Source organism: Piliocolobus tephrosceles, chromosome 17 (assembly GCF_002776525.5).
Source record: "Piliocolobus tephrosceles isolate RC106 chromosome 17, ASM277652v3, whole genome shotgun sequence".
NCBI lineage: Eukaryota > Metazoa > Chordata > Mammalia > Primates > Cercopithecidae > Piliocolobus > Piliocolobus tephrosceles.
In genome coordinates, this window is record NC_045450.1 from 57,306,111 (window position 1) to 57,333,868 (window position 27,758).

Consider the following 27,758-nt stretch of genomic DNA (forward strand, 5'->3'; position numbering starts at 1 on the left):
CATGTTTGCATTTTATTTATGTTTTATTTATTCACCAGAGGCAAGGCAGGAAAATAAGCTCACTGAAGAAAATCCAGAAGTAAGGTGGTAAGAGCTCAGGTCAATGGTGGTTAAGGCTAGGGCAAAATGATTACTCTGGCAGGTTGTATGGCTGCCAAACCATGGAGGAGGCAAGAGCTGAGGTCATTTCTAAAAAGTTTCTGTGATGGTACAGAACAGGCACAGAACCTTCCTAGCCTGCACCAAAGGTTGTGTTCAGTTTAGATAATTATAGATCTTGAGGTCCAGAAGGAAGTGCCCTAGTTAAATTGTAGCCAGAAAAATAACTATGCCAGGAATGTGGACTTCTTCCAATATCTTAACAGGGAAACTTGGATTCCTCTCTGACCTCCATAGGTCCGAGGCTGTTTAAGTGTCAACTGACCCCCACCAAACTAGGAATTGTTTTTGTTTTTTGGGTTTTTCTGTTTGTTTTTTGCGATGGAGTCTCGCTCTGTTGCCCAGGCTGGAGTGTAATGACGTGATCTTGGCTCACTGCAACCTCCCCCCTCCCGAGTTCAAGTGATTCTCCTGCCTCAGCCTCCCGAGTAGCTGGGATTACAGGCACGTGCTAGTTTCTGTATTTTTAGTAGAGAGGGTTTCACCATGTTGGCCAGGCTGGTCTTGAACTTCTGACCGCAGGTGATCCACCTGCCTTGGCCTCCCAAAGTGCTGGGATTACAGGCGTGAGCCACTGCGCCCTGCCTGGGGTTTGTTTTTTTGAGAAAGGATATCACTACGTCACGTACAGTGGCAAGATCATACCTCACCGTAACCTCTAACTCCTGGACTCAAGTGATCCTCCTGCCTCAGCCTCCCAAGTAGCTGGAACTATAGGTGTGCGCCACCATGCCCAGCTAACAAACTAAGGTTACTTTCACCAGGCAGGCTAAAATATTTGTTTTGAAAAATACATTTAAAAGAAAATACTTGGCCGGGCGCGGTGGCTCAAGCCTGTAATCCCAGCACTTTGGGAGGCCGAGACAGGCGAATCATGAGGTCAGGAGATCGAGACCATCCTGGCTAACACGGTGAAACCCCGTCTCTACTAAAAAATACAAAAAACTAGCCGGGCGTGGTGGCGGGCGCCTGTAGTCCCAGCTACTCAGGAGGCTGAGGCGGGAGAATGGCGTGAACCCGGGAGGCGGAGCTTGCAGTGAGCTGAGATCCGGCCACTGCACTCCAGCCTGGGCGACAGAGCAAGACTCCGTCTCAAAAAAAAAATAAAAATAAAAATAAAAAAAAGAAAATACTTAGTTGACGTGCTTGCAATCAATCCCAGCTACTCGGGAGGCTGAGGACGAGAAGATGAGAATCACTTGAACCCGCAAGGTGGAGGTTGCAGTGAGCTGAGATTGTGCCACTGCACTCCAGCCTGTCAACACAGTTGAGACTCTATCTCAAAACAAACAAACAAACAAAAACCTACTTAATTGACCCAAATGCCTTTCTCTGAGAGCTCCATACTGGAGTCCTACTTGGGATGCTTTAAAATGACTTGAGTCCTCATTATGTGCCAAAGATGATTCTGAGCGCTTTACCTAGATGATCTCAATCTTCACAAGAAACTCTGAATTCATACCAACTCAGGAGTTGCATCTCTGGGTTCAGAAGTACCCTGCCACTTACTAGCTGTGTAACTTTGGGGAAGTAGTACTTAACCTCTATGTCTTGGCTTCCCCATCCACAAAATGGAAATAGTAGCAACAAATGCTTGTCCACATAGAGAAAGCACTTAGGATATTTTGTAGCACATAATAAGTGTTCCATGAATGCCACTTACTAGTGGCAAGCTTTCTAAATTTTAGGCAGTAGCTATGATTGGGGCTGACTTATTCCAACAATTTCTGGCAGTATTCCTGAGTAAAGAATTGGGGAGAAGGCCAGCAGTGAAGGTGCCTACAGATCCTTGTGATTCCACTAGAATCTAAGTCTTCAGGTAGACTTCTGGGTCTCTGAAATCCACACCAACAGAGGGGAGAAACCATGCTTGAGGACAAGATCATGCCATCTGCCTTGAGCTCACCGCACAGTATAGGCACCATTTGTGCTCCATTACAACTGCTCCCACAAAGGTTTCTATCGCCCACCCCATGGCCACCATCTAAGGCTGGGATAGGAAGAAGGCGCAAACACCAAAAGGAAAAGCTAGTAGTTTATATAGATAGATATATAGATATATAGATATTGATAGATATTGTGTTTACATAGTCCACAAGTTAAATGCAGGTATCCATAAGAAGAGCATTAACAATAAAAATACAATCTGTGTGTAGCCAAGTACAGAGACTTAAAATGGTAAAACAGCAAAAAGGATCTCACAAAAGTACAAATATACAGTACAAATTGATTTATTTAAAACAGTTACAAAAAAGCACAACAAAATAGAGATTATCCTTAGAATTATTAATGCTTTGTTAAAGATCAGGTAGGATTAGAGGGTAAGAAATGGTATTGGGTGGAGGGAGCACCTGACTAGTTCTAAGGCTTTAGATACAATGCAGTTGATTACATATTAATTCAGCCATTACATACTGGGGATAGTAGATGGGGGATCAGTAATTTATCTACAGGGAACTCCTACACAGATCCATCCAGACCTCCCCAGTGCCATCCTTCTCCACTCCTTAGGACCCTAAAGCCACCTGGATGACAACATTCCCATCCTTCTTTCTCCACCCCATTCCCTATCCATATATTCTTCCCTCGCCTAAGGTGCTGTGCAAGCTGAGAGCAGTCTGCTCTCTGCAGCTGGATCATATACTGTTTTGGCTACAGGGATCCTGTGTGACTAAGAAGGTTGTAGGGGACAGCCTTATTTTAATACTTTAAGTTAGCCATGAGTACAGTCAGTCCCTCCCCCAACACAATCTAGTTTCTCTTGAATGCAAGTATCAATCAAGTGAGGGATCAACCCTGCCTTCAGCAATACCAGCAATGCACTAACCACTCACAGCTCACAACTACGTGCAAACTCCCTGTCCAGGGGGTGGGTATAAAACCACTGTGTCATCAGCTCACTCTCTCTCTGAAGAACCTCAGTCCCCATGACAGTCATAAAGACAAATAAATGCTTGCAAGTTTGACAATAGGTAAAGGCACATGGGCTGCTGCCACACACACTGCAGGCAGGAACCCAATTTGAGGCCATCTTCACTGCTGGGCATTTGCAGTGGAATGGCTTTGGGATCACAAAGACTTTGAGTTCGCAATCTACCAGGGGGGATCTAGGTTTTACTGGAGAACTAATAAAAGAAACCTTTAGTGTGAAAAGTGCATTTATGACTATTGTTCCTGCTGGGGAGGCAGCAGGGCAAACCCCAACACCTCTCCTCCTTCCGCCCCAGGCACTGTGCATAGTCTGCAGCTAAGGAGAGAGTGCAGTCGACTCTAGCATCTCTGGGGCCAGTGTCATCCTAGGCCCAGACCAGGCTTCTGGTCCAAAGATGGATCCTAGAGTTGAAAGAGCAACTGACAGCTGCAAAGACCCAGATGCTTATTTTATTATTGCATAATGTGGGAGACCTTCCCTACCCCAGGGAAGGTGGAGGGTGAAGGCTTCCCAGCAAAGGGCAGACAGGTTCCTGATCAACATCCAACCTAATAAGGTTCAGCTCCTCAACTGTAGTGTACACTTTTGCCCATCTGGAAGGTACTGTAGCTTCAGTGTGGTTTAGTAAACTTAGCCTAGGAGGCCAAGATGTCTCCCTAAAACTTAGTCTCTGTCCTATTTACTTTGTTTATAAGACTGTGACCTAACTTCCCATGGCCAATTCAATTAACCAGGTTGTCTTTACTCCAATGGACCCAGGCCTTTTCCCAGTCAATCCACGTCCAACCCTTCATCTCCAGCGTGATCACTCAACTCTTCAATATGCCTGCTTGCTGCAGGTTTAAATCACACCACCATCCTGTGCTTCCCCCTAACTCGCTCATGAGGCCCACCAGTAAAAATAAAACTAAACCCCACTTGAGGTGCTATTTCAGCCAAACTTTAAACCCTCTTCAAACTCCAGAATCCACCTAACTGGAGCTGGACAAACTTCACTGGGATGCTGGCATGGGCCCCTAATGTGGTTCCCTTCATTTAGTTTTTAAAACAGGATACAAGATACCACAAAAGAAAGAAGGTAATACAACAGAAGACACCACGAGTAGAAACCTGCTTGTTTCTTCCTCAAGATAGTCAGACATTTGGAGCCAAAAGGCTCCCAACAGCACTGAAGCCATATCCCTTTGGATTCACCAGTCCACCAGCAGCATTTCATACCATCCCTATTCAACATGACTTTGCTATAAAATAACGTGGCCTAACACAGGTAAGAATGAACCGGACGCCTAGACTTAATCTACATGGCCAAAGACATGGAGGATAGGGAGCTGTAGAGGGCAGCAGGCAGGACAGTGAGCAGAAAGCAGCAGTGGCAAAGCAGCGCAGAGCAAAGCCCTTGGTGGTATGACCAACTGGGACCAAGAATATAGAAGGATCAGCCCAGATCGGCTGAGGCCCCTCCCCTCAGGTACAAGCACTCAGCTCTGAACTCCTAGATCCCCTTCCCCCCATGCCACCTCTTCCTCATGTACACTAATCTTGGTAGGAGTGATTCAAGACTTGGCTTATTATCCATCCATGACTGGGTTCCCCTATTCCCAAATTGGCATACACATTTTTATACAGTGCCAGTCAGCAGTCCTCCTTTCTATTCCTAAGAGCTGGAAACGTCCTACTGCTGACAAGAGACAGGCTCTGGCCCTCGTCAACTGCTCATTCCTAAAAAGTTGACAACTTCCCACTAAAATACTCACTCTCTAAAAACTGCTCTCATGTCTCCTGCAAACTCAGGAAATTCCTATAAGGAAGAATGGACACACCACAGGTTAGTCATATTTTTCATGCCTGGAGGAAAAGACTAAACTAGAGGTTAAAGGCAAGGGGAAGGCCACAGCTCTGACCGAGATTTAGAGCACAGAGCTTCTTTTCCTGGGGACCATATTTTATGAAAGATACCTTTGCAGCTCAGCAAAATCAAGTGTTAATGTTATATATGCATGGAACGATATTGTGATATTACAGGAGCTGCTGGTATTGCTTCACCAGCAAGAGACAGAAGAGGAGCAGCAACAGAAAGGTCAGGGCCCAACCTGCCAGGGTCCTCAAGAATTTCTCTTTCCAGAATTCCGTGGAAGTTAACAGGTTGGAAAGTCACCAGTAGCCCAAGTGGAGCATGATTTGATTTAAACTAATTGGTCTGTATCTGGTTAGATATAGGTTTGCCCCATAAGCAGAAAGCTCAGCTTGTGTCCTTGCAGACACTGCTTAAGCATCTTCTGTGTACATGTCACTAAATTCAGTTGATGAACCTTCCTAGGAGGAAGGACGCTTGTGAGAAACCCGTGCAAACAATGAACTCTAGGAATGAGTTGCTCATGAAACAGCCAGAGATGAGGCCTTCTCCCAAGGCTCTCATTTGAGGAGATTCCTCAAGACTCAACCCCACAGGCCCCCACTGTAGGAAACAAGCCAGAGAAAGCAGCATTCACAGAATGGGGGACAGAGAAGGGGAAAGATATGATCCCAAATGCAGTACGCAGTTGGTGTCTGGTTCTGATACAAACCAGATACTGAAGCACTCGTGGTCAGGTCAGCAGCTTCCTTTGATGGACCCCCAAAAGCTGACTGACCAGGCAACTGCTTTCAAGGAATGAAAGAGTGGAGTGTAGGGCTTGTAGCAAACAAGCCAGTTTCAGTCACTCTGTTCCCCCAGGAGAACAACCTTTAGCACCTGAACACTAAGAATGACTCCATTCTCAGAACTTCCCCTCCCCCCAGGAGGTAGGTAAGATTATTTATCCCCATTTGGCAGGTGGGGAGGAAGTGAAAGAGCCAGAGGTCACGAGACTTGCCGAAAGTCCTTGACAGAGCAGACATCAGACCTCAGAGGTTTGGACTCCTGATGCCAGGCCAGGTCGCGGCCAATCCAAGTACACCTTATAAAGGACATGCCAGGATCATAGCCTGGGAGAAGTCTAACCAGAGAGCTGGGTGGACAATACCCTGAGTTGCCTTCAAGAGTCTAAAGACCCCCAAAAAACAAACAAAAAAACTCACCCACCTGAAAGCTAGTGGGGGAGCCTAATTCCCAATACCCAATGGAACCCCACGGTCTGAGCTGATGCTAAAAGTTGTGAAGAAAATGTGGGATTAAGACATTGGCGGGGGCTGGGGGGGTGCAAATGCAACTAAGATTGAAAATACTTTTTGCAGAGGAATATACCACCACAAAATGACATCTATTCAGGTATTGAAATGTTATCAAGACTATCCTAGAATCTTAGAGCTGGTAGTGGGAGGGGATGGCTTGGAGACATCAGAATGCTGGGAGAAGCAGTGGAATAAGACGTGAGGGGCATATGGGACGCGTGAAAAGGCTATGATGGGCCCTCCTAGCCATGCATTTGCCCTGGCCCAGGGTGTTGTTCCCTTCTTTTTTCTCCACCAAGCTGTTTGGCAGTGGAAGTGGAGGGGACATGATTTTGAGATTTTAAAAATAGAGATTACAGCTGAAGGGGAAACCAGAGAGACCCCCTACCCACCAAAAACTAGAGGTCTTGGTCAGAGTGGACAAAACCAACTTTGCAGACAAGGAAAGGCAGTGCAGCTACAAATGAGGCCCAGGTCACGACACCATGCAGAGGTCAGGGCAGCAGGAGGGTGGGGGTGGCGCAGGCACTTAGGCACAACACAGACAAAGGTGGGGGATCAGTGCCTGGGAAAAAAGGGTCTACTAGTTCTTTCTAAAGTCACCATTACCAGCAAGATTCTGTGAGATTTCAAAGTGAGTCTGGCATGCTGAATCGGAGGAGCTTTGTTAGGTGAGCTACCTTTCGAGAGGCCCTGCATAGAACCCAGTCAGCCTGGCTATCAAGTCTCTCTCCCAAAGTCTCCTGACTGAATCCCTGGCAAGGCAGTACTTCACTCTGAACCCTGAAGGGGCTCTCCCTCTGGGCCCCCATGCTGCTAGAAGCCTTGTAGGCGGAATGGTGAGGAGAGATGGGGAAGAGCTATGAAGCAGAGGATCAAGCAGAGTCCTGTAGATCAGAGTGCTCCTCCCCTACACACTCAGCCACAGACATCTGGAACAAAATCACCCTTTAAAGTGCGCATCTCTCACAAGAAGGGTTCTGGGTGGGAACCCTCTTATTTCCAACCTTGGGGCCTCCTGCCCTTCCACCACAAAAAAGAAAAAAAAACTTCTGACAGTTTAACTGCTACTATAAGCTGTGGATCATCATTTTTGGCTCTCTTTACTCCCTCCCTCTGCCATCTGCTCCCAAAGCCTGGACTTTCTCTTGCAGGAGCTAGGGATGGGGAGGAAAGAACAGGGAGGCCCTGATTTTGGAATGTTTCTTCTCCTGTGTGCACCCCCTTCCTTCCTTGCCCCAGGCCTGCTGCTCCCCATCACAACACCCTCTGGGGTTGTCCTGAAAGGACACCATGGGGTAATGAGCAACAGATCCTGCCTTGGGAGGCTGACTTCATGCCTCCCCTTTCCCCCAAATCTCACTGCCAAGAAAGCCATTCCCTGCTCGGCGTGTGCAAATCCTCTGCCTGCTCACGGTGGCGAGGCAAGGCTCTGGGGTAAAGCCCCAGCCCTGGTCTGGGAAAGAGGTTCATTTTCCCGCATTGGAACGCCCTTCAATGGACAGCTTTACCTCCTGTGGAATGAAAGAGGGACGGAGCAGCGCAGCCCGTGCCTCCTCCCCTTGCATGCCGTATCTTTGGAAGCTCGGGGTTGGCCAGCAGGCCTGAGCACCAGGCTCAGGCTGGGAAGGCTCTACCACATGGGAGCCTTCTCCTGCCGGCTGGCTCTTCCCCTCACTGTCACATAGCTCTCTGGGTCCCAAGACCGTCCTCTCAGGCCTTTCTCGGGGGGGACCCAGCTGGCCTGGGGGAGCACAGCTGGCCTGAGAAACTGAGTTACTGTTCAAGCTCTGTAAACTGATAGAGATGCAGACATCTCCCACCTGTAGCCGATGGCAGGGCAGAGAGAAGAGTTGTGTCGTCCGCCCAGGGCTGCAAGAGGACCAACCCTGGCCATATACAAAGAAGGGGTGCTCGGGGGGCACCTCGATGCTCACTTTGCTCTGCTGCTCACCAACCACAAAATGTAGCATGACAAATCCAGGCCATTGGCTCTCCTGAATGTCCACGACCGTGCTAGAGTCAATCTTCAGCCCCCCACTCACTTCGGCACTGCGCACAAAATCCTGGGTCTGGAGGTCCTCCACCCGCTTCAGCTCTCCCGTAGCCAGCTGGATGATGGCGCCTTTCATGAAATGGGAAGGCAAGTGGGAGGAGGTAATGGGGGGCGGCGTTGGCTCTTTGTCTGGGAAGGTGGCTCTGGCCTGCACGTCCAGACTTGATGCTACCAGGATCTCCGAGCCCACAGGCAGCAGGCCTGAGTCAGTTCCAGTGGGCACCAGGTTGCCATTGGCTACAACCATTGCTTTGGGTAAAGGTCTATGTTTTACTGGTTCCTGATGGGACTGAGGGTAGAACCCACGGGCCTGATTTTTCTCTGCCAGCTCTGCAGGGTTCCTGGCTGACCCTCGCCCCTCACCCTGATGGTCGGGGGGATGATGGGATAGGTTGAGGGGGCTGGGTTCCTCCTTCCTCTGAGCTGCCACCACACGATAGTCCTGAGAAGCTAAAGCGCCAACCACTCGCTGGACCTCAAGGTCGGTGTCCGGGGTCCCCCGGTGTGCTGGTGCCGCTACCTCCACCCGTGGAGTCTGAGAACCTGAAAACAACTGTCCATCCACCACACATTCTACCACTGACACCAGCCCCTGGCCTTCACCCTTGCTGCTGGGGGAGTCAAGGGCTTCACTTTCCCGTCTTACTAAATTTCGTTCTCGCGGTCTCTGTCCTCCATTTGCAGCAGCTGCTTCCAGAGCAGACTGGCTCTCCTGAGGGGTAAGAACTGGGCTGGCGCCTGCTGGAGGGGGTTCATGCAAAGTATACCCAGCAGGTAGCCTGGACATCTGATAATAAACGGGCATCCGACCTGGAGCAAGGTCCAGCGGCTGAGTACTTGAATGATGTGACAATTGCCCAGGTGGGGAGGGGGCAGAGGGAGCTTTGTTAAATGAGTGGGCCGGGGAGGGAGCCTGTGGGGGAGGAGTGGCTCCTTCTGCCAGAAGTGAGGCATATGGCATAAAGTGTGGAAGGTGAGAGGTGGCAAGGTTGGCAGAAGGAGACAGGAGGGGACTCGGTAGGAAATTAGGTGGCACAGCATAGGGAAGGCTATAAGGAGACCCAATGAACTGCAGTGAGGTGGATGGGAGCTGAGCATAGTGGATTGGGGGATAGTGGATGCCTGGATGTTGAATGAGTGAAGACGCTACATTAAACGTCGGGGGCAAGGGGCTCATATTCACCACAGATGGGAGGCCAGTTGGTGAGAAGGTGGCAGGTGGCACAGCCACCTTATACAGCATGCCATACTGGTCCACTGTCAGACCGGCGATGGCCTCAGCTCCATCACCCCCCAGGCTGACTCTGGTTCCTGCCTGGCTCTGCCCAGCCACCACAGCCCCTCGGGACCATTCAGAAGCATCACTGGAAGGTGTGTGGTTAGCGGAACAGCTGGTAGTTCTCCCCATATCCTCGCTGGTCACGGGGAGGTCTCGCTTCTTTGGTGGAAGGCATTCCTGACTCCTCTCATGAACAGGTTTCATATTGCTCTGTGGTGTTCCTGGAGCCTGGAAGGAGTTGGCTTGCTCCCTGGAGCATCAGAAGGGGCTTCTCTGTAGCTTCCCTGTACCCCTCTCTGCTTCTGGCTGGGGTGCCCACATCTGCTAGGGAACAAATCAGAGGCAAAGAAAAGTAACCTAGGGATAAGCCAAGACAAAGGAAATAGAAAGAACTGTGCCATGGAGGAAGATGTAACAAAGGGGACTGTTAGAAAATAAGGAGGAAAGAGAAAGGGGCAGACAAGGAGGCTACCCCCAACTCATCCAGCCTGGGACATGAGGGAAACACAAGGCACAAAGAGCTATAGAGACAAGCATTCACCAATGCACAAATAACCTGCGGGCTCCACAAGCCCAGAGAGACCAACAGCTTCACAGTTAGTCATGTGTCTCATGAGCCATGAGCACCTTGTCTCTTTTCTGCCTTCTTCCCAAAGGGGGCTCTGAACACATGGTCTTTCCTGCTGGCTGTTTTGGTTTTTTTTTTTTTTACACACATGGAGTTTTGCTCTTGTTGCCCAGGCCAGAGTGCAATGGTGCAATCTCAGTTCACTGCAACCTCCGCCTCCCAGGTTCAAGCAATTCTGCCTCGGCCTCCCGAGTAGCTGGGACTACAGGCATGCACCACCATGCCCGGCTAACTTTATATTTTTAATAGAGATGGAGTTTCACCATGTTGGCCAGGCTAGTCTTGAACTCCTGCCCTTGGGTGATCTGCCCGCCTTAGCCCCCCAAAGTGTTGGAATTACGGGTGTGAGCCACAGCGCCCGGCCTCCTGCTGGCTCTTTTTCTTAAGTTTCTCCTTTTGCTACCAAACATGAATGTGCCACCTTCTTTCCTGAACACATGACCTCATCCTTGCTTCCTTTCTGTAGCCTAATTTGGGTTATGATCTCACCTACCACTATCCCAAGCCTGGCTAAAAACTCTCTTCCTCCTTTGCCTCATAGCATCAGTACCTCAAGGACCTAGGTGTCAAAATCCTCAGGTCTGCTTGTGTCTTTTTTTTTAAACTTTGCTCCCTAAGCAGGTTATGAAAATTAACATCTTTGCCCCATGAAATAATACATTTTAACTCAGCCTCTATATAGTGAGAGTGATTAAACTAGTTTGCCGTCAACTTGTTTCTCCTCTTCACCAAAGAACAACAAAATTCTTCTGACCTTATGTACACTTCCGGTTCCCTAGTCTCAAAAGGCTTCTTTTCTTCTCAGTGATCACCTTCAATTTGCCTTCTCTATTCATTCCCTTTCTTTTTTCTTTGTGCTTTCTTTTACTAATAGCTCTTTCTCCACTGTAGGTCTGCTCCAGGCACCACTCCATAAAATTCTGGTTCCATTCCTCTAAACATGCCTGTTTTTTTCCCCATATCTGTATGATTCATAAGAAAGCTCTCTTTCCCCTTTCTCTTACTGTCACCTTTTACAAATGCTTCTGTCCATTGTTATAAAGCAACTTTTTGGTCTGAACACTTCAGTACACATGAACTTTGCTGCCTATTTCTTCCAACCAGGTTCCAGTTCTTTGGATCTGAAAAGAGCTTTCTATATTATATTCTGTTCTGTTTTTCCACTGTGACATCCCAGATATTTTCCTGAAACAAGGAATTCAAAGTGCCGGTATTACCTGAGTTTCCAGTGGTGCTTCTGAGCAGCTGTAGTAAGTGTCCTCCCGGCTGGCTCGGGAGCCTAGACGATAGAAACAGGAATGGAGTAAGCGGCTGCCTGACCTCTGTAATTCCAAAGCATTACAGTATACACGTCCTTGCCTCATCTTCTTCCCCACAGGTAAACGGTACATTTACCCAGAGTGCTCAGGCAGTTGAACAGAAAGAAAAACATCTCTAATGTTCCAACTTGTAAGAAGACATCCCTGAAAAAAAATTTTCATATATCACATTTCATTAGTTTTCCTTAACATCATTTCCCTAACATCTACCTGTGCTTGTTCCCCAAAGGTTAAATTTGCTTCCAATACAAATTTCAGATAAATGCAAATAAAAATGGAAGCTTTAACACTGTTCCCATATGAACAGTGGGAAGCAGGAAAAATCAACTCCATGGATTTCCCCTTTATTCTGGGCCTGTGAAAACATAAATATGGCGTTATTTAAATGAAAAAGGCAGCACTAGATGAAAAAGAACAATTATTTATGTTTCTGGGGCAGAAAAAGAGGTCAAGGGGTAGTCACTCAAGGGGAAGACTTATTAAGAGATTTTCAGGGTTAAAAAAAATGAGCGTGTGTGTGTGTGTATGTAAAATTTTCTGAGTGACAACTTTATACCAAGTGCTGAATCAGGTATGAAATAAACTGAAAATATTGCCTTGGTCCTCAGGTGGCTAACATTGGTGAAACAAAACTACCGCTAAACCATCAGTATGTGAATCTACACTTGCCAGAAACGCAAAGCGTGAAAGAATGGAGCCTTAACCTCTGAAAACAGAGAAAATAGTACAGATGAGTGAGTGCTCTGAGAAACTGACTATCCTGTCCAAGTCCTACAGAACACTCCAAGCCTCAACCCAAAACAAATGCAACATCTCTCTTGAGATTGGCAAGGTGCAGGTGTACACAAAAGGTGGAAGGATAGGAAAACATAGTGGGAAGACAAATTCCTAATTCCACACACACACATTACACAGTGGCATAAATGATGCCTCTTTTCTCCACCAGCAGTTTTAGTAACTGAAAAGCAGTTTGCTTTCTTCTTCATTCCCAACACAAACTGGGGTCACATCTTCAATCCCAAAATGATCCTTGCTTTCTGTAACGAAAACTTTAAAGAAAACCTGCCTCCAGGTCACCCAGAGTTTGGCAAATATAGACTAATAAAAGGACCGAAAGAGGCAAAAGGTCTGCAGAAAGGACAACAAAGAGCCAAGCCTGTGCGCCAGATTCCCACAACGCAAAACACACTTAAGAATCCGAAACCTCAGCCTCTGGAGAACCTCACTGAAGATCTCAAAGGGAAAACGTAGCTTGTGACCCCAACCGAGCTAACAGGCTGTTAGGAGAGTTGCCAACGCTGCTAGCAGAGCCCGGAACCAAGCTCCTCAACACGCTTGGGTCGGAATCAAGGGGCTGAACCCAGCTGGAGACTCAAACCTCTGCTAGAGGTGCGAGACTAGGGTTGTGGCTCCCAGTGGTCCCGCAATCCTTGTGCCAACAAGGGTAGGGCTCGAAATTGGGAGTTCTGCGTTTAGAGGGTAGGGGGTCCACCCTTCACCAAGGGGGCAGGGGCGAGGCCCGCAGGCGACGCTTCCTTGTTTGGGGACCCTTCCCGCCCCGCAGACTCTGACACCTTGGCTCGCAGGGACACAGCCTTCGGGGCGCCAGGGCCTGAGGCCGCCTTTCAGGCCAGGCCAGAGAGAAGCGCAAGGGGGTCTAGGTGAGGCCTCTCCCCTCTGTCTGTCCGCGGTTCATGGGCCCCGGCTCGGCGGAGCAACGGGCTCCTGAGGGCCACTTCCTCCGAAGCACCGAGACCAGGCCTACCTGGCCCCGGCGGCCACCACTTCCAGGGACACTCACCAGCCCATTTCACAGCGCTTCCCGGGATCCACCCGCTGGTCCCGGAGCCGCCGCAACCGCGGCCGCCGCCATCCCCGGCCCCGGAGCCGCCCCACACCCAGCGCCCCCCTAGCCGGGCGCCCGGAGATGGCGTCAAGCGCGTCCCGCCCCTGGCGCGGAGAGATTGCGTCGCGCCGGGGTGGGAGAGCAACGCCCAGGACTCCCCGGGAAGGGAGGGTGCCACACTCCCATCGCGTTCGGCGTTCCCTCTGGTGGGTGAACAAACTCTTTTCCCTGGGACCGGGTCACGTGAATAGGTCTGGGCCCGGCCCCCTCAGCCTGACCCCATAATGACCCCGCAATCGTTCCACCTCAGTATATTTTGGGGGTTCCCAAACAGCCCCGGGGCGTGGTCATCGGCAACCCCCCATTTCCTGGACTTCTTGTCCTGACTTGTGCAGCCTTTTCTGAGGAACTTCAGGGAACCCCGAGGTGACCTAGGCTCAGGAGAAAAGGATATACCTCTTGGGGACCCAGGTGGAGATAGGAAGTGTTTTTTTTTTTTTTTTTTTTTTTTTTTTTTTTTTTGTGAGGCAGAGTTTTGCTCTTGTTTCCCAGTCTGGAGTGCAATGGCACGATCTCGGCTCACCCAACCTCCGCCTCCCAGGTTCAAGCAATTCTCTTACCTCAACCTCCCGAGTAGCTGGGATTACAGGCATGCGCCACCATGCCCGGCTAGTTTTTTGTGAGTTTCTCCATGTTGGTCAGGCTAGTCTTGAACTCCCGACCTCAGGTGATCCGCCCGCCTCGGCCTGCCCAAGTGCTGGGATTACAAGCGTGAGCCACGGTGCCAGGCCAATAGGAGCTCTTTAAGTGTTGAGAAGTGGCCCCCGAGGGAGGTAAGAGAGTGAACCCCACTCAGGATCTAGGGGAAGGTGACAAGGAGTGGAACACCTGAAAGTTTAGAGAGAGGCCAGAGTTCAGTACGGTGAGAAGCAGCTTGGTTTAGTGGAAAGAGGGCTTGACTACTCGGTGAAATATTAGGTCACCATTCATTACAAATTAACTAGTCAACTTCATAGTAACATGAACATCTGATTTACTTAAGTGAAAACAAAAGTGAGCGCCAGTTGAATTTATGTTTGAATGACAACTGTGGTTTTTTTTTTTGTTTCTTTTTAAAGTATTAGGTTGATGCAAAAGTAATTGCGGTTTTGGCCACCGAAATGGAGACTTTCAGTTTCTGCCAATTCTGTTCAAGAAATAAAATCGAGCCGGGAGCGGTGGCTCACGCCTGTAATCCCAGCACTTTGGGAGGCCGAGGCGGGTGGATCTCGAGGTCGGGAGATTGAGACCAGCCTGGCTAACACGGTGAAGCCCCGTCTCTACTAAAAATACAGAAAATTAGCCGGGCATGGTGGCGGGCGCCTGTAGTCCCGGCTACTCGGGAGGCTGAGGCAGGAGAATGGCATGAACTCAGGAGGCGGAGCTTGCAGTGAGCCGAGATGGCGCCACTGCACTCCAGCCTGGGCAATAGAGTGAGACTCCGTCTCAAAAACAAACAAACGGGCCGGGCACGGTGGCTCAAGCCTGCAATCCCAGCATTTTGGGAGGCCGAGACGGGCGGATCACGAGGTCAGGAGATCGAGACCATCCTGGCTAACACGGTGAAACCCCGTCTCTAATAAAAAATACAAAAAACTAGCCAGGTGAGGTGGCGGGCGTCTGTAGTCCCAGCTACTCGGGAGGCTGAGGCAGGAGAATGGCGTAAACCCGGGAGGCGGAGCTTGCAGTGAGCTGAGATCCGGCCACTGCACTCCAGCCTGGGCGACAGAACAAGACTCCGTCTCAAAAAAAAAAAAAAAAAAGATATATCATTGCAGTTTAGTGTGTGTGTACATATATATATATAGTTAGATAGATAGATTTTTTTTTTTTAACCCTGTTGCCCAGGTTAGAGTGCAGTGGTGCCATCTTAGCTCACTGCCTCCTCAAATTCCTGGGCTCAAGCAGTCCTCCCACCTCAGCCTCTGGGGTAGGTTGGATGATAGGCATGCACCACCATGCCCAGCTAATTTTGTAAAATTTCTTGTAGAGACAAGGTCTTGCTATGTTGCCCAGGCTGGTCTTAGACTCCTGTGCTCAAGTGATCTTCCCTCCTCGGCCTCCCAAAGTGCTGAAATTTCAGGCATGAGCCTACCACACCCAGCCTCGGTTGTATGTATTTGTGTGTATCTGTACAGAAAAGGAGTAGAATACATAACTAATTAACATTGTATATTTTTGGGAAGGAAAGTGGAATTGGATGGTGGTCAAAAGGCAAAGAACTTAGGTTATTGTTTGAATATTTAGGAGAATATTATCTTAGAAATAAAAAAAGTAAGTTAAGATACAGATACAATGCATGATCTCTAAGATTCTTTCTAGGGAAGCCTTAGACCTCAATTATGTTTTCTCACCTGGATGGGCACATAAGGCCATAAAAAATTATCAAGCACCACACACACACACACACACACGGCACAAATGGGAAAAAACATAGTGAAGTTACTGCTGTCATCTAAATCATCAGAGTGTTTTGCTTCATTAATATTAATATTGTTCATGACAGTCTCCTCTCTCAGTTTGGCCAAGAAGGAAGTCCTGTGGTCACTCAGTGTGTCCGTTTTAGCACTAACTGGCATTCTGGTTTCTAGTTCATTTCTTAGCTCACTAAACTGGCATTAAAATGGTCAAGATAGGAACCCTTGGACTATCCAAGCATATTCAAGGATAGCTAGTTTCTGCCAGATCAAGATACACACTCAGAGCTGGATTTTTTGTACAAATTTGAAAGAGTAGATACAGGTAGATGTAAGCAAAAAAAAGTTTTATGGCTACCAACCATTAACATAATGACGTATGTGATACAAAAGCATATCCATTAAAATATAAAAAGCAGGATGTTCTGATTGGTGAAACACAGGTGATTTCCGGGTTTGGCACTGCAGTCCCAAAAAGGTGGGTCATATCTCCGCTGTATCCCATTCCAGAACTCTTTACTACTCTGAGTAATCCTTTTTCTTTGGTTGTATATCTTGATGGTAGAAAGCTCCATAGCAACAGTTTGACAGGTATATTAGTGATAAGTAAACTAATAAAGTTTTTAGATTTATGGCACAAAATCTAGGTAACCAAAAGTTACCTAATTTATCCAAATATCTGTATTATTTTCTGGAATCTGGATAATGTCCCTATTTAAGCTATTTATAGTCAGTAAACCAGGCCAGGTATGGTGGCTCACTCCTGTAATCCCAGCACTTCGGGAGGCCAAAGCAGGTGAATCACCTGAGGTCAGGAGTTCGAGACTAGCCTGGCCAACTTGGTGAAACCCCATCTCTACTAAAAATACAAAAATTAGCTGGGCATGGTGGCCCGTGCCTATAATCCCAGCTTCATGAGAGGCTGAGGCAGGATAATCGCTTGAACCCGGGGGCAAAGGTTGCAGTGAGCCGGTATCGCACCACTGCACTCCAGCCTAGGCAACAGAGTGAGACTCTGTCTCAAAACAAAAACAAAAACAAAAAACTGATAAAGTAAAGGGTTTTTTGTTTTTGATGTGTTTTAGGCATTTGGAGTATTTGGAAAATGAAAAGTTAAACTTCAGCCTGTTTTGTCCACTTCTTCCCTTTCCCTGGATTCCTATTGAATTCCATTGTTGTGTATAGATTGAATTTTTGTGATGGGAGAGCTTGAGCTGCTCTGTTGGAAGGAAAAACAAAGATAAAACCCTGTTATGTGGGTTATTTTTCTCCCTGAGCAGTCAGGAGTTGCAAACCAGCTCTCTGTGTTACCTAGTTCTCACTGGTGATATTTCTTGTCCTGTAATACAGGGAGGGGAAACTCAGGAAACTACCCCAACTCTTTTTGACAGTGCAGATCAAACCAGAGAGAAGCACTGGTAACCATGCGTGTCATAACGAGGAGTAGGTGGTGTCTTTCATACTGTCATGTCTTCCTGTTTGTATACTTGAGTATGTCAAGGTGTCATTTTAGGAAAGGAACTTTTATCTTCGGGTGCTAATTGCAGAGACAACAACAAACCAGCCAGGCACGGTGGCTCATGCCTGTAATCCCAGCAATTTGTGAGGCCAAGGCAGGCGGATCACTTGAGGTCAGGAGTTCAAGACCAGCCTGGCCAACAGGGTGAAACCCTCTCTCTACTAAAATACAAAAATTAGCCAGGCATTGTGGCAGGTGCCTGAATCCCGGTTACTTGGGAGGCTGAGGCAGAAGAATGGCTCGAACCCAGGAGGCACAGGTTTCAGTGAGCTGAGATTGCACCATTGCACTCCAGCCTGAGTGACAGAGTGAGACTGTTTCCAAAAAAAAAAAAGAACAGCAAATCCCAAGTATACATTGAAATTATACTGATACTCTAGAAATGTATTGGTGCCTAGTATTAGATTACATTTTTTTTTTTTTTTTTTTTTTGAGATGGAGTCTTACTCTGTCTCCCAGACTGGAGTGCAGTGGCGCAATCTTGGCTCACTGCAACCTCCACCTTCCAGGTTCAATTGACTCTCCTGCCTCAGCCTCCCGAGTAGCTGGAATTACAGGTGCCTGACACCACGCCCAGCTAAATTTTGTATTTTTAATAGAGACAGGGTTGTTGCCATGTTAGTCAGGCTGGTCTAGAACTCCTGACCTCAGGTGATCTCCGCCTCAGCCTCCAAAAGAGCTGAGATTACAGGGGTGAGCTACCATGCCTGGCTTTAGATTACTTTTCAAAAGCTTTTCTAGATATCCAAATGGAGAGATAGGCAATTCTCAAGCTTCTCTTTTAGCTACTTCTCTGAACAATTCTGTGTCCTCATTTCCACATGCTTTTAATGTTGTATGTGACCTTGCCAGATTCCAAAAGGGATTTCCCTTGAAAGTTCATAATATTTTATTTAGAAGGAAATCTTATCATTTCTCTGTAAGTGACTACTATTTCCTTTGGGGAGGGGGATCTCCATCTCTTGTATATTTCTTCAGACACTTGCCAGTGACTTTTGTTTTTGTCAGAAACTTCCTGCAGAACTCTTAAAGGTTACAGTAGAAAGACTGACCACTGGAATAAACTGAAGGAAAACTAACCGTTATTTGCACTGTAAGAGTCATATCTGAGGAACTGGTCTACAGAGAGGCAAGTGCATTCAGGCCATTGCTGAGTGGCCAGAAGTTCCCTACAGGAGGCTTGTTGAGTGAATAAATTGGGTGTGGAAAAACTGGAGCCATTCGTAATACTAATAACTTTCTCTGGGAAGCTTGTTCAGCAAGGTGACTTGTGAGCTGTTGTGTCTTGTGATGAAATGTTCAGCTTTACCTACAAAGTTAACTTTGCAGTTAATTTGCAAGTATAAATCGCCTATAACTCCTGGGAAAAATGTGAGTAAATACTCCAGGCAGCATGGCAAGCTGCCTTTCAGATCACTGCACAATCCTCTAGGTGATACATCACCTAAGACCTCACTTAGCAATTTTGGAATTTAAAGGAATGTTTCTGACTTGTGAGAATGTAGTAATAATTATGATAGTGATCAACTCATTTTAAATGTTTCCAAAGACTGGACGGGCATGGTGACTCGTGCCTGTAATCCCAGCACTTTGGAAGGCCAAGGCGGGTGGATCACTCGAGGCCAGGAGTTCAAAACCAGCCTGGCCAACATGGTGAGACCCTGTCTCTACTAAAAATACAAAAATTGGCCAGGCGCAGGGGCTCGTGCCTGAAATTCGAGCACTTTGGGAGGTTGAAGCGGGTGGGATCGCCTGAGGTCAGGAGTTTGAGACCAGCCTGGTCAATGTGGTGAAACCCCGTCTCTACTAAAAATACAAAACTTAGCCCAATGTGGCAGTGGGCACCTATAATCTCAGCTACTCGGGTGGCTGAGGCAGGAGAATTGCTTGAACCCAGGAGGTGGAGGTTGCAGTGAGCTGATATCACGCCATTGTACTCCAGCCTGGGTGACAAGAACGAAACTCCGTCTCAAAAAAAAAAAAAAAAAAAGTTTGCAAAGTCTGTTCTGTATCTTGATCGTATCAACATTGAGATCCTGGTTGTGATTGATATTCAACTACACCTTTGGGGAAAGACAGGGGAAATGGTACTCCAGATTTCTCTGTATTGTTTCTTACAATGTGTGAATTACATGTGAATCTACAATTGTCTCAAAATAAAAAGTTAAAATTAAAAAAAGTTTCTGAAGGTTTAAATGTAAAACAATGTCCAGGATGGGCGTGGTGGCTCGCGCCTGTAATACCAGCACTTTAGGAGGCCAAGGCCGGTGGATCACGAGGTCAGGAGTTCAAGACCAGCCTGACCAATGTGGCGAATCCCCATGTCTACTAAAAATACAAAAATTAGCCAGGTGTGATGATGCGCGCCAGTAATCCCAGCTACTCAGGAGGCTGAGGCAGGAGAATCTCTTGAACCTGGGAGGTGGAGGTTGCAGTGAGCTAAGATCTCGCCACTGCACTCCAGCCTGGGCGACAGAGCAAGACTCTGTCTCAGGAAAAAAAAAAAAAAAAAATCCAGATTACCAGACTTCTCTCCACAAAGGCAGAGAACTTTATCTAGTCAGTCTTTTAAATTGTGCAATACCTATTGAGTTTGAGCCCTCTGGGCAAATTTCTCTGGAAGGGCTCCTTTACCTTTTTTCAAACATGCACACACAGTGCTATTCCTTCCATCAGGTGACAGCTCAAGTCCGAGTACACCCATGAGCAGGGGTAGTGCTGCATGTTGTTTTTCTTAAGTTCAACTTGTTTTCTATTGCCTTTTGCTCTTTCCTCATTTCCTTGGGTCACGTGAGTCATTAACCCCTCAGTAAACTAAAAAACTGATTATCTCACCTTATGAGAAGGGTTCAGGTGAAATAAATATTGCATTATGTTAATTAATTGCAGTTCCCTGAGTCTACAGTTAACTGCCCTGTTGATTTATCATCATCTATTAGTAGGAACGTAGCTGTCGCTCAGACTTTCAAATTGATTTTTGGGCTTCTTTAGCCAGGTCTTAAAGATGTTTGTGCATTATTTAGACAATAAAGACCTAAGGAAAGTATCCAAAACACATGACATTTATGCAAACCCACTGGTATCCATTATTATGACCATGAACAATGAGGATGACATTGATGGTATAAACAGCCCTTGTACATTTTAAACTGCAGGCGGGGCATGGTGGCTCACACCTGTAATCCCAGCACTTTGAGAGGCTGAGGCAGGCAGATCATTTGAGGTCAGGAGTTCGAGACCAGCCTGGCCAAAATGGAGAAACCCCATCTCTACTAAAAGTAGGGGGAAAAAAAAATTAGACATTGTGGCGCATGCCCGTAATCCCAGCTACTCTGGAGGCCGTGGCAGGAGGATCGCTTGAATCCAGGAGGCAGGGGCTGTGGTGAGCCAAGATCACACCACTGCAGCCTGGACGACAGAGTGAAACTGTCTCAAAAAATATTTATACATATATATTTTAAACTACATGTCCACATGTTCTTTTATTTGATCCTGACAATCTGGGGACACATATTATCCAAATAAATATTACCCTCTTTTTACAAATGAAGAGATTTAAATGAAGCACCCTAGTGATTTGATATAAAACAAATTAGCCCTGCTTACTGAAGTTTATTCCTTTTTTGAAAGGAGATAATAATCTTGACCTATCTCACCAGAGTTCTATTTGTAACACAGTTGTTACCTGGGTACACAATACATGTGTGCGGATATTGGTATTGGTGTAACATTGGCTCAGCATTTATCTGAAACAAATCTGGTATTATCATAATTTCTTTTCCCTGAGTTGTCTAGTGGAAAGAACATTTTCCTCCTTTGGACTTAGCCACGCTCCCTTTCAAGCACTGGGCCTTGTGTTTATCTCAGATCCAAATGTAGTCTCATGTCAGCATGTTTTGCAGTGACAGAGTAACTCTGTCTATTCATGATTAGATGGTAAACATCACCTGTTAGGGTATGGCGCACAGACAGCATATGTAGTTTGGAGGCTCACAGGTTTTCTGGGCTTGTGAAAAGACCATTTCCTCAGGACTAAGTCATCAATTAATAACACAAAGTAGAAACACTTTTTTTTTTTGAGACGGAGTCTTGCTCTGCTGCCCAGGCTGGAGGTGCAGTGGTGTGATCTCGGCTCACGTTGCAAGCTTCGCCTCCTTCTCATCTCACAGCATTCTCCTGCCTCAGCCTCCCGAGTATCTGGGACTACAGGTGCCCGCCACCACGCCTGGCTGATTTTTTTTTTGTATTTTTAGTAGAGATGGGGTTTCACTGTGTTAGCCAGGATGGTCTCGATATCCTGACCTTGTGATCCGCCTGCCTCGGCCTCCCAAAGTGCTGGGATTACAGGCATGAGCCACCGTGCCCGGCCCAGGATAATTTTAAATTATTTGTAGATGGCCAGGCACGGTGGTTCACGCCTGTAATCCCAGCACTTTTGGAGGCCGAGACAGGCAGATTGCTTGAGGCCAGGAGTTCAAGACCAGCCTGGCCAACATGGCAAAAACCTATCTCTACTAAAAATATAGGCTGGGCGCGGTGGCTCAAGCCTGTAATCCCAGCACTTTGGGAGGCCGAGACGGGCGGATCACGAGGTCAGGAGATCGAGACCATCCTGGCAGACAAGGTGAAACCCCGTCTCTACTAAAAAATACAAAAAAACTAGCCGGGCGAGGTGGCGGGCGCCTGTAGTCCCAGCTACTCGGGCGGCTGAGGCAGGAGAATGGCCTCAACCCGGGAGGCGGAGCTTGCAGTGAGCTGAGATCCGGCCACAGCACTCCAGCCTGGGTGACAGAGCGAGACTCCGTCTCAAAAAAAAAAAAATAAAAAATAAATAAAAAATAAAAAATAAAAATACAAAACCTAGCTGGGCATGGTGGCACACACCTGTCCCCACAGCTGCTCGGGAGCCTCAGGCAGGAGAAATGCTTGAACCCAGGAGGCAGAGTCTCAAAATTTTGAGAGTGAGGCTCAAAAAATAAATGAACAGGCCAGACACAGTGTCATACACCTGTAATCTCAGCTATTCGGGAAGGTGAGGCACAAGAATCGCTTGAACCTGGGAGGTGGAGGTTGAACTGCAGCCAAGATTGCACCACTGCACCCCAGCCTGGGCAACAGAGTGATACTCCGTCTCAAAAAAACAAAACAAAACAAGAACAAGATCCAGGGAATCTTGTTAATGAATGTGCCAGTGTATTGAGGCAAAGAACATGTATGCACAACTACTAGTTTTATGTCCTCCCAGTGACTGGTATCAAAGTTCTTCATTAGGGAACTTGTGGGCAAATTAGAGGGAGGTAAAGGAGTTTTCTTGATTACCTCCCAGAATTCCTGCATCTGTTGCAGCACACGACGGGTTGTGACACGACTTTGAAAGCTTCAGCAATGTTAAGGCCGTTCATTGCTCCTGCAAGATGGTGTTGAGTTTGTTGATCGCTGGATCAGTGGTTTGCCTAACTTTAAGTTTCATTTTTTGAGGCTATGTACAGTGGCTCATGCCTGTAATCCCAGCACTTTGTGAGGTGGAGGCGGGTGGGTCACCTGAGGTCAGGGGAGGCTGAGGGAGGAGAATCGCTTGAACCTGGGAGGTGGAGGTTGCAGTGAGCTAAGACTGTGCCATTGCACTCCAGACTGGGCAACAAGAGCAAAACTCTGTCTCAGAAAAAAAAAAAAAAAAGTTTAATTTTTTATTTTTTGGATCCAATTCACTTGATTTAAATCTTTTTTTTTTTTTTTTTTTTTAAAGACAGAGTCTCGTTCTGTCGCTCAGGCTGGAGTGCAGTGGCACAATCTCGGCTCACTGCAGCCTTCGCCTCCTGGGTTCAGGCGATCCTCCTCCCTCAGTCTCCGAAGTAGCTGGTACTACAGGTGCATGCCACTGTGCCTGGCTAATTTTTTTTTTTTTGAGATGGAGTCTCATTCTGTTGCCCAGGCTGGAGTGCAATGGCGCCATCTTGGCTCACTGCAAGCTCTGCCTCCCGGGTTCACGCCATTCTTCCTCCTCAGCCTCCTGAGTAGCTGGGACTACAGGCTCCTGCCACCATGCCCGGCTAATTTTGTTTTTTGTATTTTTAGTAGAGACGAGGTTTCACTGTGTTTGCCAGGATGGTCTCCATCTCCTGACCTTGTGATCCACCTGCCTCAGCCTCCCAAAGTGCTGGGATTACAGGCGTGAGCCACCGCGCCTGACCTAATTTTTGTATTTTTAGTAGAGATGAGGTTTCACCATGTTGGCCAGGCTGGTCTTGAACTCCTGACCTCAAGTGATCCACTTGCCTTGACCTCCCAAAGTGCTGGGATTGCAGGTGTGAGCCACTGCACCCGGCCTTTATTTCAATCTTTAATATTTTACTTAAATACTTTAATCAGTAACTTGCTAGTCTCCATGGTATTCAAGTGAGAAGGAACATCTCCCCAATGCCAGTTCTCAAAACTCTAGAACAGGGATGCAAAGGCATAGCCATTTCTTTTCTGAGCGTAAACTTCTTCAACAGAGCAGAAGACAATGCTTGGTGTGGTTACCACCAGTAGCACGGATTCCACAGATTAGCTGTATATCAGTCAGCCAGAGAATGCTGAGAGGTACTCCAGATGTCCTTTGCACACTGGCATTTTAGAAGAGATCTTGATCTTGTTACATTTTCCTCAAACCCTTCAGGGTGTGATTAACCTGCAGGCTATTGACTCCAGTTGCTGAAGTTTCCTGACAGCACCCCAGGGCACTTGACTGATTGGAGATAGTCACCACAATGAATTCTGCACATTCTCCTTTAAAATACCTTGTATTAGAGTTCTCTTAGAGGGGCAGAACTCATAGTTTTTATATATGAGAGTTTATGAAGTATTAACTTACATGATCACAAGGTCCCACAATAGGCTGTCTGCAAGCTGAGGAGCAAAGAGTGCCAGTCCGAGTCCCAAAACTGAAAAACTTGAAGTCTGATGCTTGAGGGCAGGAAGCATCCAGCTTGGCAGAAAGATGTAGGCTGGGATGTTAGGCCCATCTCTCCTTTTCACGTTTTTCTGCCTGCTTTATATTCGCTGGCAGCTGATTAAACTGTGCCCACCAGATCAAGGGTGGGTCTGCCTTCCCTAGCCCACTGACTCAAATGTTAATCTTTTTTGGCAACACCCTCACAGACACACCCAGGATCAATACTTTGTATCCTTCAATTAAGTTGACTCTCAGTATTAACTATCATACGCCTTCTAGGCATTTTTTTTTTTCCGGAAGTTGTGCAAGTAAGCCAAAACTCAAGGATCATCAAACAGACTGTAACAAATTGGGCATATGAGATCTTTCACCACCTCCATCACATACTTTGTCCCCTGCCAACAGATGTGTTCAGCAGGGTTACCATCTCCCAGGCAAAGCAATCACATTTATCTCCAGATCTAGACATAAGAATTGTGGTGTCTCTCCTTTCAGTCCCTATATATGTAACTATATGTAACATACACAAGTGTGTAGATACAGGTATATTAATATATAGGTTTATGTTTCAATTTTAGTTTTTAAAACTGATTTAACATTATATTGTGAACGTCCTCCATGGGCTACTCTTGAAGCAAGGAAAAGAGGGAAACATAAGGCCCCAAATTTCATAATATTGCGCTTTCCTTAGGGAACTAGACTATTGTCTGGCTGAATCTGTATCTGTACTAATCTGGGCAGTTGTCAGTTGCATGTAGAGTTGCCTGAGTTTGACCAGTTCTTTTTTTTTTTTTTTTTTTTTTTGGGAGATGGAGTCTCGCTCTGTCGCCCAGGGTGGAGTGCAGTGATGTGATCTGGGCTCACTGCAAGCTCTGCCTTCCGGGTTCACGCCATTCTCCTGCCTCAGCCTCCTGAGTAGCTGGGACTACAGGCGCCTGCCACCACGTCCGGCTAATATTTTTGTATTTTTTTTAGTAGAGACAGGGTTTCATCGTGTTAGTCAGAATGGTTTTTATCTGACCTCGTGATCCTCCTGCCTCGGCCTCCCAAAGTTCTGGGATTACAGGCATGAGCCACCGCGCCCAGCTGAGTCTGACCAGTTCTAACTCTCTGCACCATAATTGTTTTTTGTTTGTTTGTTTTTAGGCAGAGTCTCACTCTGTCACCCAGACTAGAGTGCAGTAGTGTGATCTCGGCTCACTGCAACCTCCGCCTTCCGGGCTCAAGTGATCCTCACACCTCGGCCTCTCAAGTAGCTAGAACCATGGGTGCATGCCACCACGCCCTGCCAATTTTTGTAAAGACAGGGTTTTGCCATGTTGCCCAGGCTGGTCTCAAACTTCTGAGTTCAAGCGATCTGCCCACCTTGGCCTCCCAAAGAATTGGGATTATGGACGTGAGCCACTGTGCCTGTTGTGTCTGTGCCATAATTGTATATGAGGGTATTCCTAGTGTTACTTGTTTGGAATTGTAGGATTATTTGGGGAATTCTTTTTTCTCTTAAGGGATAACCAAAAAGTATTTCCTTTTATTAGTCTTTTTAAAAAGTGAAAAAGAAATACTTTATTATGGCAATGGTATAAAAACTAAGCTTTAACTAAAAACAAAACAAAACTTAAAAACTGAGTTTGTTTAGAATTAAAGGTTTTTTTGTTTGTTTGTTTGTTTGTTTTATTGACAAGTCTTGCTCTGTTTCCCAGGCTGGAGTGCAGTGGCATGATCTCGAGTCACTGCAGCTTCCACCTCCTGGGTTCAAGTGATCCTCTCACCTCAGCCTCCGAAGTAGCTGGGACTACAGACACACCACCACACTGGGCTAATTTTTTGTAATTTTTGTAGAGATGGGGTTTTGCCATGTTGCCCAGGCTGGTCTTGAACTCCTGGGCTCAAGTGATCCACCCACCTCAGCCTCCCAAAGTCCTGGGATTATAGGTATGAGCCACTGCACCTGGCCCCAGTTGTTCTTCGTCTAAAACAAATTCATCATAACTTGATGAATCTTGCCTTTCTTTCTTTCTTGGTGATGGTTTGCTGCAGGTATCTAATCAGCTGTGTGCCAAATACAGCCAAGAATATAATCAATGAGATTGGAATTGTCAGCTCTCAAGTAGTACTATTTCTGGAGACACATATTTTCTTTTTCTTTTTCTTTTTCTTTTTTTTTTTTTTGAGACGGAGTCTTGCTCTTTTGCCCAGGCTGGAGTGCAATGGCATGATCTCATCTCACTGCAACCTCTGCCCTCTGGGTTCAAGAGATTCTCCTGCCTCAGCCTCCAGAGTAGGTGAGATTATAGGCACTCACTACCACACCCAGCTAATTTTTTTGTATTTTTAGTGGAGATGGGGTTTTACCATGTTGGCTATGCTGGTCTCAAACTCCTGACCTCAGGTGATCCACCTGCCTTGGCCTCCCAGAGTGCTGGGATTACAAGTATGAGCCACTACCCCAGTGACACATATTTTTTCTAAATGAAGAAGTCTGGGAAAAGCTGAGTAACTTAGAACACATAATTTGGTGCAGACAGAAAGATGTACAGAAATAAGTTTTGCAATGGAGGCAAAGCAACTTGGATAAAGGTCTCAGGCTAGGGAATTGAACTTTATAAAAAAGCTAATGCCACCAGGGATGGTGGCTTATGCCTGTAATCCCAGCATTTTGGGAGGCTGAGGTGGGAGGATCACTTAAGGTCAGGAGTTCAAGACCAGCCTGGCCGACATAGTGAAACCCCATCTCTATTAAAAATACAAAAAATTAGCTGGACGTGGTGGCGGGCACCTGTAATTCCAGCTACTCAGGAGGCTAAGGCAGTAAAATCACTTAAACCCGGGAGGCGCAGGTTGCAGTGAGCCAAGATCGCACCATTGCACTCTAGCCTGGATGACAGAGTGAGACTTTCTCTCTCAAAAAAAAGAGCAGGTCAAGAAAACTGAGCTGATTTCTTTTTAAAGAAAGTACACGCCGGGCGCGGTGGCTCAAGCCTGTAATCCCAGCACTTTGGGAGGCCGAGACGGGCGGATCACGAGGTCAGGAGATCGAGACCATCCTGGCTAACATGGTGAAACCCCGTCTCTACTAAAAAATACAAAAGAAACTAGCCGGGCGAGGTGGCGGCGCCTGTAGTCCCAACTACTCGGGAGGCTGAGGCAGGAGAATGGCGTGAACCCAGGAGGCAGAGCTTGCAGTGAGCTGAGATCCGGCCACTGTACTCCAGCGTGGATGACAGAGCGAGACTCCGTCTCAAAAAACAACAAAAAAAAAGAAAGTACACATTGGCCAGGCATGGTGGCTCACGCCTGTAATCCCAGCATTTTGGGAGCCTGAGGCGGGTGGATTACGAGGTCAAGAGATCGAGACCACACTGGCTAACATGGTGAAACCCCATCTCTACTAAAACTACAAAAATTAGCCGGGCATGGTGGTGCATGCCTGTAATCCTAGCGACTTAGGAGACTGAGGCAGGAGAACCACTTGAACTTGGG

The 27,758-nt window shown here is 47.1% G+C and overlaps 1 protein-coding gene and 1 pseudogene across 2 annotated transcripts; both read right to left on the bottom strand.

Moving 5' to 3' along the window:
• Nucleotides 1–2,181: 2,181 nt before the first annotated feature.
• Nucleotides 2,182–13,562, bottom strand: ATXN1L (ataxin 1 like). Of its 2 annotated transcripts, none has more exons than XM_023210347.3 (3): nucleotides 13,325–13,562; nucleotides 11,422–11,483; nucleotides 2,182–9,897 (listed from the first exon to the last, which is right to left on the bottom strand). In XM_023210347.3, the coding sequence occupies exon 3, from the start codon at nucleotides 9,778–9,780 to the stop codon at nucleotides 7,711–7,713; it is 2,070 nt and encodes a 689-aa protein (XP_023066115.1). In that variant the 5' UTR covers nucleotides 9,781–9,897; nucleotides 11,422–11,483; nucleotides 13,325–13,562; the 3' UTR covers nucleotides 2,182–7,710. The 2 variants fall into 2 exon arrangements, with proteins under 2 accessions (XP_023066115.1, XP_023066116.1); XM_023210348.3 differs by having other exon boundaries at nucleotides 2,182–9,900.
• On the bottom strand, nucleotides 13,019–24,658 carry LOC111541479 (annotated as a pseudogene).
• Nucleotides 24,659–27,758: the final 3,100 nt, after the last annotated feature.

Excerpts from the sequence above, each read along its gene's own strand:
- ATXN1L (XM_023210347.3), bottom strand. The coding sequence starts at position 9,780 with ATGAAACCTGTTCATGAGAGGAGTCAGGAATGCCTTCCACCAAAGAAG.